General features: G+C 44.3%; 1 protein-coding gene across 1 annotated transcript in view; it reads right to left on the reverse strand.

The window, feature by feature from the left end:
• Positions 1 to 9,639, reverse strand: part of map2k6 (mitogen-activated protein kinase kinase 6) — a 157,377-nt gene extending 147,738 nt beyond the window's left edge. Inside the window, exon 1 of the mRNA XM_072483562.1 lies at positions 9,253 to 9,639. Within this exon, the coding sequence (XP_072339663.1) occupies positions 9,253 to 9,271 (19 nt within the window). The 5' untranslated portion in view covers positions 9,272 to 9,639. The remainder of the gene's footprint in view (positions 1 to 9,252) is intronic.
• Between the last annotated feature and the right edge of the window lie 5,413 nt (positions 9,640 to 15,052).

A 15,052-nucleotide genomic window follows, 5' to 3' on the forward strand; every position in this document is an offset into this window, starting at 1 on the left:
TAAATTAATCAAATTAATCAGAAGGGTGCCATGGTAGCACAGTGATTAGCACTGTTACTTCACAGCGCCAGGATCCCAGGTTCAATTCCTGCTTGGGTCACTGACTGTGCGGAGTCTGCGCGGAGTCTGCACATTCTCGCCGTGTCTGCGTGGGTTTCGTCCAAGTGTTCCGGTTTCTTCCCACAGTCCAAATATGTGCAGATTAGGTGGATTGACCATGCTAAATTGCCCTTGGTGTCCCAAGACAGTTAGGTAGGGTTACTTGGTTATGGGGGTAGGGTGGAGATGTGGGCTTAGGTAGGGTTCCCTTTCCAAGGGCAATTGCAAACTAGATGGGCCGAATGGTAGAGTAAGGTAGACTATGAAAGTAAACTGGCTCAGAACATAAAAGCAGATAGTAAAAGCTTCTACAAATATATAAGACAAAAAAGAGTGGCCAAGGTAAATATTGGTCCTTTGGAAGATGAGAAGGGAGATTTAATAATAGGATTCGGGGAAATGGCTGAGGAGCTGAACAGGTTTTTTGGGTCAGTCTTCACAGTGGAGGACACAAATAACATGCCAGTGACTGATGGAAATAAAGATATGATAGGTGAGGACCTTGAGATGATTGTAATCACTAAGGAGGCAGTATTGGGCAACTAATGGGGCTAAAGGTAGACAAGTCTCCTGGCCCTGATGGGATGCATCCCAGAGTGTTAAAAGAGATGGCTAGGGAAATTGTAAACGCACTAGTGATAATTTATCAAAATTCACTAGACTCTGGGGTGGTCCCAGAGGATTGGAAAGTAGCAAACGTGACACCACTGTTTAAAAAAGGAGGTCGGCAGAAAGCAGGTAATTATAGGCCGGTAAGCTTAACTTCGGTTGTAGGGAAAATGCTGGAATCTATCATTAAGGAGGAAATAGCGGGGCACCTGGAGGGAAATTGTCCCATTGGGCAGACGCAGCATGGGTTCACAAAGGGTAGGTCGTGTCTGACTAATTTGGTAGAATTTTCTGAGGACGTTACCAGTGCAGTAGATAACGGGGAGCCAATGGATGTGGTATATCTGGATTTCCAGAAAGCTTTTGACAAGGTGCCACTCAAAAGGTTGCTGCATAAACTAAAGATGCATGGCGTTGAGGGTAAAGTGGTAGCATGGGTAGAGGATTGGTTAACTAACAGAAAGCAGAGCGTGGGGATAAATGGGTGTTTCTCTGGTTGGCAAGCTGTAACTAGTGGGGTCCCTCAAGGATCAGTGTTGGGCCCGCAGTTGTTCACAATTTACATAGACGATTTGGAGTTGGGGACCAAGTGCAATGTGTCCAAGTTTGCAGACGACACTAAGATGAGTGGTAAAGCAAAAAGTGCAGAGGATACCGGAATTCTGCAGCAGGATTTGGATAGGTTAGGTGAATGGGCTAGGTCTGGCAGATGGAATTCAATGTTGCCAAGTGTGAGGCTATCCATTTTGGGAGGAATAACAGCAGAATGGATTAGTATTTAAACGGTAAGATGTTAAAACATGCTGCTGTGCAGAGGGACCTGGGTGTGCTGGTGCACAAGTCGCAAAAGGTTGGTGTGCAGGTGCAACGGGTGATTACGATGGCTAATCGAGTTTTGTCTTTCATTGCTAGAGGGATGGAGTTCAAGGCTAGTGAGGTTATGCTTCAATTGTATAGGGTATTGGTAAGGTCGCATCTGGAGTATTGTGTTCCGTTTTGGTCTCCTTACCTGAGAAAGGACATATTGGCACTGGAGGAAGTGCAGAGGAGATTCACTAGGTTGATCCCAGAGTTGAGGGGATTAGATTATGATGAGAGGTTGAGTAGACTGGGACTGTACTCATTGGAGTTTAGAAGGATGCGGGGGGATCTTATTGAGACATATAAAATTATGAAGGGAATAGATAGGATAGATGCGGGCAGGTTGTTTCCACTGGTCGGGAAAGCAGAACTAGGGGGCATAGCCTCAAAATAAGGGGAGGTAGATTTAGGACGGAGTGTAGGAGGAACTTCTTCACCCAAAGGGTTGTGAATCTCTGGAATTCCTTGCCCAGTGAAGCAGTTGAGGCTCCTTTAAACGTTTTTAAGAAAAAGATAGATGCCTTTCTAAAGAATAAAGGGATTCGGGGATATGGTGTACGGGCCGGAGAGTGGAGCTGAGTCCACAAAGATCAGCCATGATCTCATTAAATGGTGGAGCAGGCTCGAGGGGCCAGATGGCCTACTCCTGTTCCTAGTTCTTATGGCCTCCTTCTGCATTGTAAATTCTATGAAATTAAAGTATTCTCTATGAAAGATGTAATTAATGTAAACATTTATTAACCTGTCACTTTTAACGGGTTTGGTGGTTTATGTCCTGTTTCGCTCAATTCTACAATGTACCTCAAACTCAGTCTTTTAAATTTCTTCAATTAAAAAGACCCCAGAAAATGGAGAACTCATTTTAGCTCATCCTCTGAAAATCTCAGATGTTTCTTTTTAATGATGGCTCAGTGGTTGGTCGCACCGCTGCCTCACAGCACCAGAGGCCCGGGTTCAATTCCGGCCCTGGGTGACTGTGTGTGTGGAGTTTGCACGTTCTCCCCTGTGTCTGGGTGGGTTTCTTCTGGGTGCTCCGGTTTCCTCCCATAGTCCAAAGGTGTGCAGGTTAGGTGGATTGGCCATGATAAAAGTGCCCCTTAGTGTCCACAGATGTGCAGGTTAGGTGAGGCTGTAGGGATAGGGCAGGGCAATGGGCCCATGTAGGGAGCAGACTCGATGGGCCAAATGGCCTCCTCTGCACTCTAGGAATTCTATGGATTTAAATTCTACACACTTGAACATATTAAAAGAATTTCGTCAAAATGGATTTACTAAAAAATTTTAATTGAACTAATGTGGGGGGAATGTGGTGCATCTTGTGGAACATGAATTTATTGGAAATATTTCAGATTATTCGGCATATCAAGAAATGCAGATTCATGTAAAATTACAAAGAATTAAGTACAACAGGAAGGTGAAGAAAATGGTCAAGTCAGACACAATTTGTTTCTGGTACAAGGGTGATAAACATAAAGAACATGTGAACCAGGGAAATGAACAGAGTAAAAAAATCATAACAAGGTTCAAAAAGGAACTACACAAATTTTGGTCAGCAAATGCGATTTAGGACATCTCGATTACTTGGGAAGCTGAATGAATCGGTTAGATGGACCAATGGTATATCTTTGTCCGAGACTACTAATTTGATTGTCAAAAAATGTCAGTATGAACCAAACTGGTGTCATTTTTAAGACATTCCAAATGTTACCATCAGATTTTGGATATAATGCATATAAAATTGCCAATAATTTTGATTTAATTTCCACTTTTGTGGGAAAACATTAATTAATTTGTGATTATTTATTCTACATCAACCCCATGCGTAATATACTTTTACTTGCTTTGTGATTGGATTTGGAGTGGAGTGGTTGGTTGAAAGGATTCTTCATGTTGTTTTATAGTTCCTTTTTTTTTTAAACCGAAAGAAATAAGGCACAGACTTTCTGCTCAAAAATACAATTGGACAGTACCTAGTGGATGTTTAAAAAGACAGCACAATCACAATTAATCGCTGCAAAATATTAGTTCGCTGGAGGGAGAACAGCAACATTGTGATGGACCAGAGTGCTGGAAACCCTTCATTATATCGGCTTAACATTCAATTCAAATTCTAAATGCTCCATCTGACCACTTTCTTTTGTGTATACTGAAGTCATCTGCATTTAATTTGTGTATAGTGTCACTGTTATATTATTTGTAAAGAGCTAGGAACTAATTGTTATGAGAATATACATCCAGGGTGCCACATTCACTGTCGCACTGCAGCCAGGTGCCAAGCAACAATGTATGAGTCCATCAACCACATGGAAAGCAGCAAGAAATACCCTCATTGAAGTTCATGCATTTTGAGTCTCAAAGCGTGAATATTTTGAACATATGAAAACCAGAAGACATAACCACTAAATGGTATTGTTACATATATAATCCAAGAAACACAATATCCAAAAGGTAACAATGAACACCTCAGTTTAGCCTCATGTCAAAAATACATAACCTTGGTCATTCTTCACCGACAATTTGAAACTTAAATTTAAAAGAGGCACTAAAATTGGTGGTATTTTCATCATCAATTTTAGTTTTCATTCGTTCTAATTGCATAAATTAATTTGTTTTACAAATCAAAGCTGGCATGCACCACTACATTTTGAACAAGTTCAGTTACTATCAATTTTAGAAACATTTCTATTAGTCCAATGCAAATCAATCTCAAAAGATTTCCAAAGACTATATTATCACTGCCAAGTAAACAGATATAATATTGAGACCCGACTAGTTCCTTACAGAAATAACATGAGCTTTTCAAAAAGAAACGTTAAGACCGTCAAATGTAAAACCAGTAAATAAGTAAAGGAGCACTACGCTGAGCATTCACGCCTACAAAAACCATTGCCTGCACCATAAAGTTATATGTTCCCTAATCACAGTTATATGTTCCCTAATCACAGATGCAAACAGCACAGCTCTTTAGCAACAGATCACTTCAACAGGACGTTTGCCTGGCACATTTTAGCACTCCGCAATTATACAAGAAAGGCCCAACTAATGACATTTCGCAAGATTCAATTCATGGCTTAAGGCACTATTGCAAATTATGTAACAAGATGTTTTATTGGGAGAATATTCCTTCAAAATAAATTACAGAACTATATGGAGCATAAGAGAGCCTCTAATCTAAAAATACATTTCAGTTTTGAAGTATGAATCAAAAGACCATAAGACAGGAGCAGAATTAGGCCACTCATCCTATTGAGTCTGCTCCGCCATTCAATCATGGCTTATATTTTTCTCATCCTCATTCTCCTGCCTTCTCCCCATAACCCTGATCCCCTTATTAATCAAGAACCTATCTGGTGCACGATCAATAACTACTAAAACGAGGTTGTAGCACAACTGAAGGCTTTAATAGACTAGAACTGTTCCCCAGCAGCTCAGGTACAGAATGAGGGCTGCTGGGACGGCACTGACTCTTATACCCTGCCTGTCAGGGCAGAGCTACATACTATACAGCCAATGGTAAACCCCCAGTTTAACCAATGGAACTTCAGCCTCTCGGGTACTGCAATACCTGATAATACCACATTCACCCCCTGTTAAAAGGGAGTCCGGCGGGGGTGGTGGCCAGCGGCTACAACTGTATTCAACATGGGATGGTATGATCTGATATGGAGGTACCGTGATACCTCCTTACAGTGTTTAGAGGATATTTACAGTCATGGCAGATATATACAGTCAGTGTTTATTATTTAGTTACAGATCGGTTAAGATGAAGCAATCAGTCGGTCGGGTGCCCTGGTCGTCCTCTAGGAGCGTCTGGGCCTTGGTGGTGATTCCGGTGGGGGTCCAGGCGTCTGCGATTCCGGGAGCGTGGCTTCGGCCTCCATGGCAGCTTTGTCACCCCTAGACGGTGCTGGTGGGGAAAGCGGTTGACCTGGGAGGGGGGCGCCTGTAGGGGGCGTCGGTGGGTGGGAGGGCCCAGGCAGGGGCGGTGGGAGGACTGGCCCTCCTGTGAGGTGCTGTGGAGGGGGGGGGGGGGGGGAATGGATGGGGTGCGCGGGGGTTCCGGCAGGCACCAAGTCCCGGAGGGAGACCGTATCTTGTCGGCCATCAGGGAACGCCACATAGGCGTACTGGGGGTTAGCGTGCAGCAGATGGACCCTGTCGACCAACGGGTCCGACTTGTGCGCCTGCACGTGTTTTCGGAGCAGGATGGGTCCGGGTGTTGCTAGCCAGGTCGGGAGCGAGGTCCCGGAGGAGGACATCCTGGGGAAGACAAGGAGACGTTCGTGTGGTGTCTGGTTGGTGATCGTACAGAGCAGTGACCGGATGGAGTGGAGAGCTTCCTGGAGGACTTCTTGCCAGCGGGAGACTGGGAGGTTCCTGGACAGTAGGGCCAGTAGAACGGTCTTCCAGACCGTTCCGTTCTCCCTCTCTACCTGCCCATTTCCCCAGGGGTTGTAACTGGTTGTCCTGCTCAGCAAGGGCATCGCCTCAAGTTACAACCCTTGGGGAAACGGGCATGTAGAGAGGGAGAACGGAACGGTCTGGAAGATCGTTCTACTGGCCCTACGGTCCAGGAAGCTCCCAGTCTCCCGCTGGCAAGAAGTCCTCCAGAAGGCCCTCCACTCCATCCGGTCACTGCTCTGTACGATCACCAACCAGACACCTCACGAACGTCTCCTTGTCTTCCCCAGGAAGTCCTCCGGGACCTCGCTCCCGAGCTGGCTAGCAACACCCAAACCCATCCTGCTCCGAAAACACGTGCGGGCGCACAGGTTCTAGTCTATTAAATTGATGCACGATCAATAACTACTAAAACGAGGTTGTAGCACAACTGAAGGCTTTAATAGACTAGAACTGTTCCCCAGCAGCTCAGGTACAGAATGAGGGCTGCTGGGACGGCACTGACTCTTATACCCTGCCTGTCAGGGCGGAGCTACATACTATACAGCCAATGGTAAACCCCCAGGTTTAACCAATGGAACTTCAGCCTCTCGGGTACTGCAATACCTGATAATACCACACTATCTATCGCTGTCTTAAAGACACTCAGTAATTTGGTCTCCACAGCCTTTGAGGCAATGAGTTCCATAGATTCACCACCCTCTGGCTGAAAAAAATCCTCATCTCTGTTTTAAAAGATCGTCCCTTCAGTCTGATTGTGTCCTCTGGGTCTACTTTTTCCTACAAGTGGAAAAATCCTCTCCGCGTAAACTCTATCCAGGCCTCGCAATATCCTGTAAGTTTCAATAAGAACCCCCCTCAACCTTCTAAACTCCAATGAGTACAGACCCAGAATCCTCAACTGCTCCTCATATGACAAGCTCTTCATTCCAGGAATCATTTTAATGAACTTTGTCTGGACCCTTTCCAAGGCCAGCACATCCTTTCTTAGATACGGGGCCCAAAACTGCTCACAGTACTCCAAAGGGGGTCTGACCAGAGCCTTATGCAGCCTCAGATGTACATCCCTGCTCTTGTATTCTAGCCCTTTTGACATGAATGCTAAATCAACTCACTTTGGTGTAAAAACTGCCTTGCCCTCAGTAAATAAATATATCAAACAATTGTTTTCCTGGAGCTGTAGGGGTTTCATCATTGGGACTCTTTCAAAAGGTAATGTGGCAAAATTATAATTAAAATGGGCTATTTATAATTATTTTATATTAAGCACTAAGTACAAATACCTTCCTCAGGGGTTTTAATGATTCTGAGAAAGCTAAATTAGTGTCAATCATCACTACTATTAATCAAAGATGATTTAGTATGCTATTGAATTTCTTAATACTGCATTTGTATACTGCTGAAAAGTGACATGAAGTTTCATCTTGCACTAATCAGGACAAATGCAAGAACGTCAAATTTCAAAGGGTTACAAACAATTTACATTACAGGAGAACTAGGTGCTGATTGGTAAGTCGACTCTGATTTGTTGAGGTGCTGCCATGGAAACAACACTAGGGTGTTCCCTTAACCTACACGGGAAAAGGGATTCCTGGTCATTTGTCCCATTGCTGTTTATGGGAGCTTCCTGGCTCATCTGTTTAGCTACTTTACAACAATAACCACACTTCTAAATTACATAATTGGCTGTGATTTGGGATATCCCGTGGATGTGAAAGATTCCATATAAATGCATTGGATAGGATAGAGGTTTGAGCAATGCTGGTTACAGATCAGCCAAGTGTCACAAATTAGAATTAATAATCATTTTGATACACGATTTAACATCCATATGCTTAGATAGTCATGGAAGTCATGTCACTTCATGTGATCATAAATATCACTTAATTCTGTTTTTAACCCTTAGAATTCCGACTTGCGTTCTCTACCTGGGGAAGTCTCTCTTCTGGCGGGGTCCAAAGATAATGCAATAAAATATTCTCAGTCGCATAGAAAAATTGGGATCTTACGAGGAATGCAAGCAAAAATAATTAGCATAGGAAAAAGCTCCTCCCTCGGTGGATTCCCCAAATTAGAAATGACTTGAAACAAAGCTCCCACAGACACGAAACTGGCTTGAAAGGGATTGCTGGGGTTGGTAACGAAGATGATCAGAGTGGTGTGGTTTGGGGATGGGGTAAATGCGGTGCAGGGTCTTTGGAAACGTTGCATTACAGCACTCCCCATCCCTTCCAACACTCAAAAAAATTAGAAACTCGTTACATTCCCATCACTGACATGCTCAACCCTGGTGGAGGGGAGGTGGGGGGGGTCTGTTTATGAATGAAGGTAACACTAATAAAGCAAGCGTCGGAGGTGAATGTGATTGAAAGGGTTTTTTATTGTTGTTTGAAGGAGTTTACAGGGTGTCCAGGACCAGGACTCTTGCTATTGTGAAGCGGCCAATAGAGTCCCAGCGCTTGTGGCATTTAATAGATACAAAAGGCAGCGACAGATGTGTCCAGTCTTTGTGCGCTGGAGGCGATAAATGGTCAATTCACAAACACCATTTTCATATGATTGGAAAACGTGAGTGTCAAAAATCTAACGTTAGCATCGCGTTGTTCAGTGTGATTGCTGCTTCTGTACAAGACCCATGCTTGGTGTTGACAGCGACGAATAATCTCTAACAATATTGCATGCAAACAAGGTATAATTCTGGACTAGTTTAGAACTCGAGTGCAAATATATTCTTAAGTATTTACAGGGTTATTGAAATTCAAGTCCTGGCCGCTTTATTTCAAGTTGCTCCTTGCAATTATAGTTTTGTTATTTGTGAATCATGCATTAGGACTTTTTTTTGCGAGAATGCACGTTTGTGAAGTTAATGCATTTAATTAGCGTTTCAAAGAAACCCTCAATGCGAATGACGGTTGCGTGCAGCTCTGCTCATCAACGCAACGCATTTAAACAACCCCCCCCCCCCCCCCCCCAACTTGAGCAGTGCTTTTACGTAACATATTAACACCTCGATCTGTTTGCAAAAAAGCAGCCTGAGCTCAGTAATCGGAATGCAAATACGTCAGTGACCAGCTGAACAGCACAGCCCAGCCTCAGGATCCACTGTCTGCAAAATGCAAATTCAGTATGTTCAGCTAAAACAGGAAATGCAATCAGCTCTGCAAGCCTTGAAACTTAGCACTGACATTGCAAAGCTCAAGGTGCACCATTGCATTTTGCATTAAGCACAGGTCTTTTTGCATTCTACTCGAATATCGCCCCATGTATCTGTGCAAACCTTACCTCCTTTTGACAGCGACATTTTTTTCTTTTTTTCCCTCTCTTCCCCCTTGCTGGGAGGGGAGTTGTGTGTGTTGATGGGGGGGGTTAGGGGAGGGGGAGGGGGAATCACAAAAGACTTTGCCTTTTCAGCTTTGCAACAAAGATGCAAAAGATTGGTGCCTCCCAATTTTCATCCACCTGGGAATCCTGCGCGATTTTGGTGTTTTTTTTTTGCAGCTGCGAACTATGCAGAAGGGAATGGCCGGTTGCACAACTCGGAAGCAGGCTGCAAGCAGCGAAGATTTGCAAATGCACACAAAAAAAAGCTGTTCGGTAATTACGGAGCTGCAGCTACATGATCGGCCGGAGCTGAGTTCACCAGCTTCAAACTTCTCAGCGTGTCATCACGTTCTTCCTGCAGGAGGGGGGGAGGCATTGTGGGAATTGTAGTTTTCACTTACCCACCAAGTTTTATTTCTGAACTTCGAGGGGGTGGCAGTAAATGTACCTGCAGCCACCGCCCGGTACAGTGCCACAGGGTGAGGAAAACAGCACTCGCACCGGTTACAATCTCACACACAGTAGGTGCCTGGGATTGCAGTAGGTGTTCAAAAACACAAACCAGCCAAGGGTTCAGACCACAAGAACTCAGCACAAGCACTTTCACGACTAACAGAACTCTGATTTCAATTACAATTGTCACTCCGGTCCCAATGCATTTTTTTTTGTTACTTCGCGGCAGTTAGGGTTTTGACACATGGTGGTGATTTCTGCTGGGCGGGACCTGGTTTGGTTCCCTGCACTGTGGTCAGGCCACTGCATGTCATGCATTTAAGTGGCTGCACAACGGTTGCGTTCCAGTGCCCTCTTATTCTCGGCACTGCTGAGGATCCATTGCACGCTCAGATGGAGTAAAGGCAAATTACTGCGGATGCTGGAATCTGAAACCAAAGAGAAAAGGCTGGAAAATCTCAGCAGGTCTGGCAGCATCTGCAGGGAGAGAAAAGAGCTAATATTTCGAGTCCAGGTAACCTTTTGTCAAAGCTCAGATGGAGTGATCTATTCAAAAAATAACAAATGAACCACTTGCAAATTCTCAAATGATGTATCAGAGTCTGTAAACATCTGGTTTTGACAAGACAATGCTTCCCATACAAAGGGCGGCCACAGTGGTTAGCACTGCTGCATCACAGCACCAGGGACCCGGGTTCAATTCCGGCCTTGGATGATTGGAATTTATACGTTCTCCCCGTGTCTGTGTGAGTTTCCTCCAGGTGCTCTGGTTTACTCCCACAGTCCAAAGTTCTGAGAGGTATGGGGATTGGCCATGCTAAATTGTCCCTTAGTGTCCAGGGATGTACAGGTTAGGTTATGGGATTACAGGGATAGGACAAGGGGGGTAGACATGGATACAGTGCTCATTCGAAGGGTCGGTGCAGACTCGATGCAGGTAAATGGCCTCCTTCTGCACTGTAGGAATTCTATGACTATATAGCTGAGAAACATACTGTGTTTATATACAAGAGGTGTATAAGATGTTCAGGGCAATTGGGAGATATCAGTCATTTTCTGCTGCTATGCTGTCCAGACAGAATCGCAATCACTGACGGTGAGTTGCTGTAATCAGCCCTACACAAAGGGTTACCGATGTCTGCTGTGCAGCATCGGAGGACAACTAAGATTTGACTGGCGGCAGGTATTATGTGGCTTCCTTCGGAATGGGGAGAGGGCAGCAGGAGAGCTATTTGTACCCTTATAAAGACTGCATTTTAAGAAAGAAGACACTTATTGCAACGGAGCAACAAAGAAGAAAACACTGTTTTGGCAATAGAATAGGACAACCTAAGTTGTTGCCATGACAATGATTTAGTTAAAATCAAAACCAGCATTAGAGCTTTTAAATACTATCTTTTCAACCACCCTCCAATATAGACACTCTATAACTATTTTTAAATGCTTCAATGCTGAGTTCATGGAGGAGAGTGCAACCAGTTTAACTTAAATGACCAAATATACACATGCCATCTTACATACGTATTTGTTAGGAGCATAGATGACAGTGTAGTAACATACAGCTGATAAATAATCACAATCAACTCAATTAGCTGACTTTCTTACCAGTGAAATGGAACTTGAACAGGAAACCTTGTCATTATGTATAATTTTATTATTCAAACAAGAGTGGAATTAATCTGATCCACTTAATGGTACCTCTCTTAGGCATTCTGCTCTTGGAGTGGAGGATGACTTGCTTCTACGCTAAAAATGAGTTGTCAGGTAGCTGAGGAGTCCAATGAGCGACCTACAGTCTCTGGCACAGGTGGGGCAGACGGTGGTTGGAGGAGTGGGTGGGCGGAGCGTCAGGATTGCCACGCTTTCCACACCTGGCTTCAGCTTGTTCACGGTGATGAAACTCGAGTTCAGCTCCTTGCCGGGTAGGTTTCCTCCTCTTCAGGCAGTCATGGGCCATGGATTCCCAGGTGTCAGTGGGGATGCTGCATTTTATTAAGGAGGCTTTAGGGGGTGGCCTTGAAGTGTTTCCTCTGCCCTCCTGGGGCTTGCTTGACCTGTCGAAGCCCTGATTAGAGCACTTCTTTCAGGAGCCTCGTGTCAGGCATGGAGAAAATGTGGCCTGCCCAGTGGATCGAGCGAGGTCAATGCTTCGATGCTGGGGATGTTGGCCTGAGAGAGAACACTGACGTTGGTGCGTCTAGCCTGCCAATAGATTTGCAGGACCTTGCGGATGCAGCACTGGTGGTACTTCTGCATGGGTTTTGAGGTACCCGCTGTACATAGGTTCATGTCTCTGAGCCATATGGGACACTAATGCTCTGTAGACCATGAGCTTGGTACCAGGTTTGAGGTCCTGGTCTTCAAATGCTCTCTTCCTCAGGCGAAACTCCCAAACTGAAGATGGTGTTGAACCTCATTGTCGATATCTACCCTTGTTGACACTAACCTCCAAAGATATTTGGGGTGGTGGGAAAGGTTGGTAGAGGACCATTGTCTTATGGATGTTTTGCGTAAGCCTTGTGCTTTTGTATGCCTTGGTGAAAGTGTTCACAATGGCTTGGAGTTTGGCATCCGAGTGTGCTCAGATACAAGCATCATCTACATACTATAGTTCAGTGTATTTTAATTCGTCAAAATTACATTTAAGAAGTTTTTTTAGGCAAACCACACCCACATGTTCTGGTCGTGTCCGGCACTGCATGAGTTCTGGGAGGGTGTGGCAAGAGTGGTCTCAAAGGTGGTGGGGGTCCGGGTCAACCAAGCTGGGGGTTGGCTATATTTGGGGTTGCAGAAGAACCGGGAGTGCAGGAGGCGAAAGAGGCCGACGTTCTGGCCTTTGCGTCCCTAGTAGCCCAGCGTAGGATTCTACTTCTGTGGAAAGAAGCGAAGCCCCCGGGCTTGAAGGCCTGGATAAACGACATGGCAGCGTTCACAAGACTGGAGCGAATCATAGAATTTACAGTGCAGAAGGGAGGCCATTCGGCCCATCGAGTCTGCACCGGCTCTTGGAAAGAGCATCCTACCGAGGCCCACACCACCCAATCCCCATAACCCAGTAACCCCATTCAACCAACCCTAAGGCCAATTTTTGGACACTAAGGGCAATTTAACATGGCCAATCCACCTAACCTGCACATCTTTGGACTGTGGGAGGAAACCGGAGCACCCGGAGGAAACCCACGCACACACTGGGAGAACGTGCAGACTCCGCACAGACAGTGATCCAAGCCTGGAATCGAACCTGGGACCCTGGAGCTGTGAAGCAATTATGCTAACCACTATGCTACCGTGCTGCCTTAACGCATAAAATATGCGTTAAGAGGATCGGCTCAGGGGTTCACCAGGCGGTGGCAACTGTTCCTTGACTATCTCGCGGAACGATAATGGAAAAATAGAAAGGACAGCAGCAGCAACCCGGGGGGGGGGGGGGGGGGGGGGGGGGGGAAGTATTATCCCGTGTTTTTGTTTTTTGCCAGTTGTTGATATTTGCTTTTTATCTCTTTTTTCATTTGTTGGTTTAATATATTATTTAAATAACGTTTAATGCATATTCCTTTATTATGTTGTAAAAATGGAAAATCTCTGTTTGAAAAATGTCAATAAAATATATATTTTTTTTAAAAAAGTTTTTTTAGGGTCATCGTTTGAGATTTCCACAAGTCAGATGGGTAATCGTCCGACGCACAAAGTCCTCACCAAGTCTTTACACGATTCTGAAATGAGGGAGCTGATTCAGAATCTCACCCAATGTTCAGGAACCAATCTAAAATTTGGCATGTCAGAAATAAGGGATGGCATATACTGTTGATATATTAGTAATGTCCAAAGATAGACAATACTAGATTAATATCGGCTCGTGTTATTCAGGCAAGAGTGGCACGGTAGCACTGTTGCTTCACAGCTCCCAGGGTCCCAGGTTCGATTCCCGGCTTGGGTCAATGTCTGTGTGGAGTCTGCACGTTCTCCGTGTCTGCGTGGGTTTCCTCCGGGTACTCTGGTTTCCTACCACAAGTCCCAAAATATGCGCTGTTAGGTAATTTGGAAATTCAGAATTCTGCCTCTGTGTACCCGAACAGGCGCCAGAATGTGGCGACTAGGGGCATTTCACAGTAACTTCATTGCAATGTTAATGTAAGCCTACTTGTGACAGTAAAGATTATTATTATTTATTTAATTTGGAGGAAATATCATTAGCTGCAGCATACCTTGTACCTGACTAGAGCTGTGATTCATGCCACATTCCAAAAAATCTATTTTTCACCCAATTATATTTAATACCAAAAAAATCCTTGAATGTTTAACTGTCTCGGATTTATTATCACCTTTTCAGTGATATTGCTTAAAGTTAAAAAGTGAATGCTTCAGCTCTCTCTCACTACACTGGTGTCACACTGCTGCTGACAGAAAGTTTGAAATGGAGAATTATTTTTTAAACCTGTTACAAACCTCAGCAAAGAAATAGTGTTTGAAAAGTCACTTGCTTAAGTTGAGCTAGTGCACATTTTAAAATAAATCCAAACACATTCTTTGAGAAAATAAAACATTTTTAGACCTGGGGTGTTGACCGGTGAAAAATATTGGATTATGGACCCAGTTGAAATGTTGGTATAATATAAAAACATGCAAAATGCAAAAAAGTGCTTTGATTGTGAATTTGGTTCTGGCAGCCTTTCCTGTATCCGAAATGCAATTTCACATTAACAATTTGTAATGTTAATGATGAAAAGGAAGAAGGCTGTGCTATGGGAACATCCTCAGGAAATCACACTACTGAATCTGCCAGATAATCATTCAGAAGTAAAAGGCTCATTCCTGAATTTCCAAAATTCAGGCACCTTCAAAGTTTTTGGAAAGAACGTAACCATTTTGAATATGTATTATGTTGTATCACAGGGTGATCAGGCAGTGGTCACCAAGTCACTTCATTTTCTCACCCAGATAGTGGCAGGGACCTGAAGCTCACTATCCGAAAGGCTGCTAGAGGCAGAAACTCTCTCGAGACATGTAAAACGTACTTGGATGTCTACCTGAAAAGCCTTGACCAAGACAGAGGACCTCGTGCAGAAAGGTACAATTAGACAGGGTAGGTGGCACTGACATGACTGTCCAAATGGCCTTTTCCTGTGCTGCCACTTTTCTACAAATTACATGAGCCCTTGTTATCCATGCACTCCACATCTGTGTTTGACCATAAGCAGAGGCATGGGATAGAACGAGAGAAAAAAAAATCAACCCCTGACTCAATCTGCATATTCCCTATGGACTGATCTCAGTAGCATCTTAAGTGTGTTATGGACACGAAGGATAT

Source organism: Scyliorhinus torazame, chromosome 18, assembly GCF_047496885.1.
Source record: "Scyliorhinus torazame isolate Kashiwa2021f chromosome 18, sScyTor2.1, whole genome shotgun sequence".
NCBI classification, from domain to species: domain Eukaryota; kingdom Metazoa; phylum Chordata; class Chondrichthyes; order Carcharhiniformes; family Scyliorhinidae; genus Scyliorhinus; species Scyliorhinus torazame.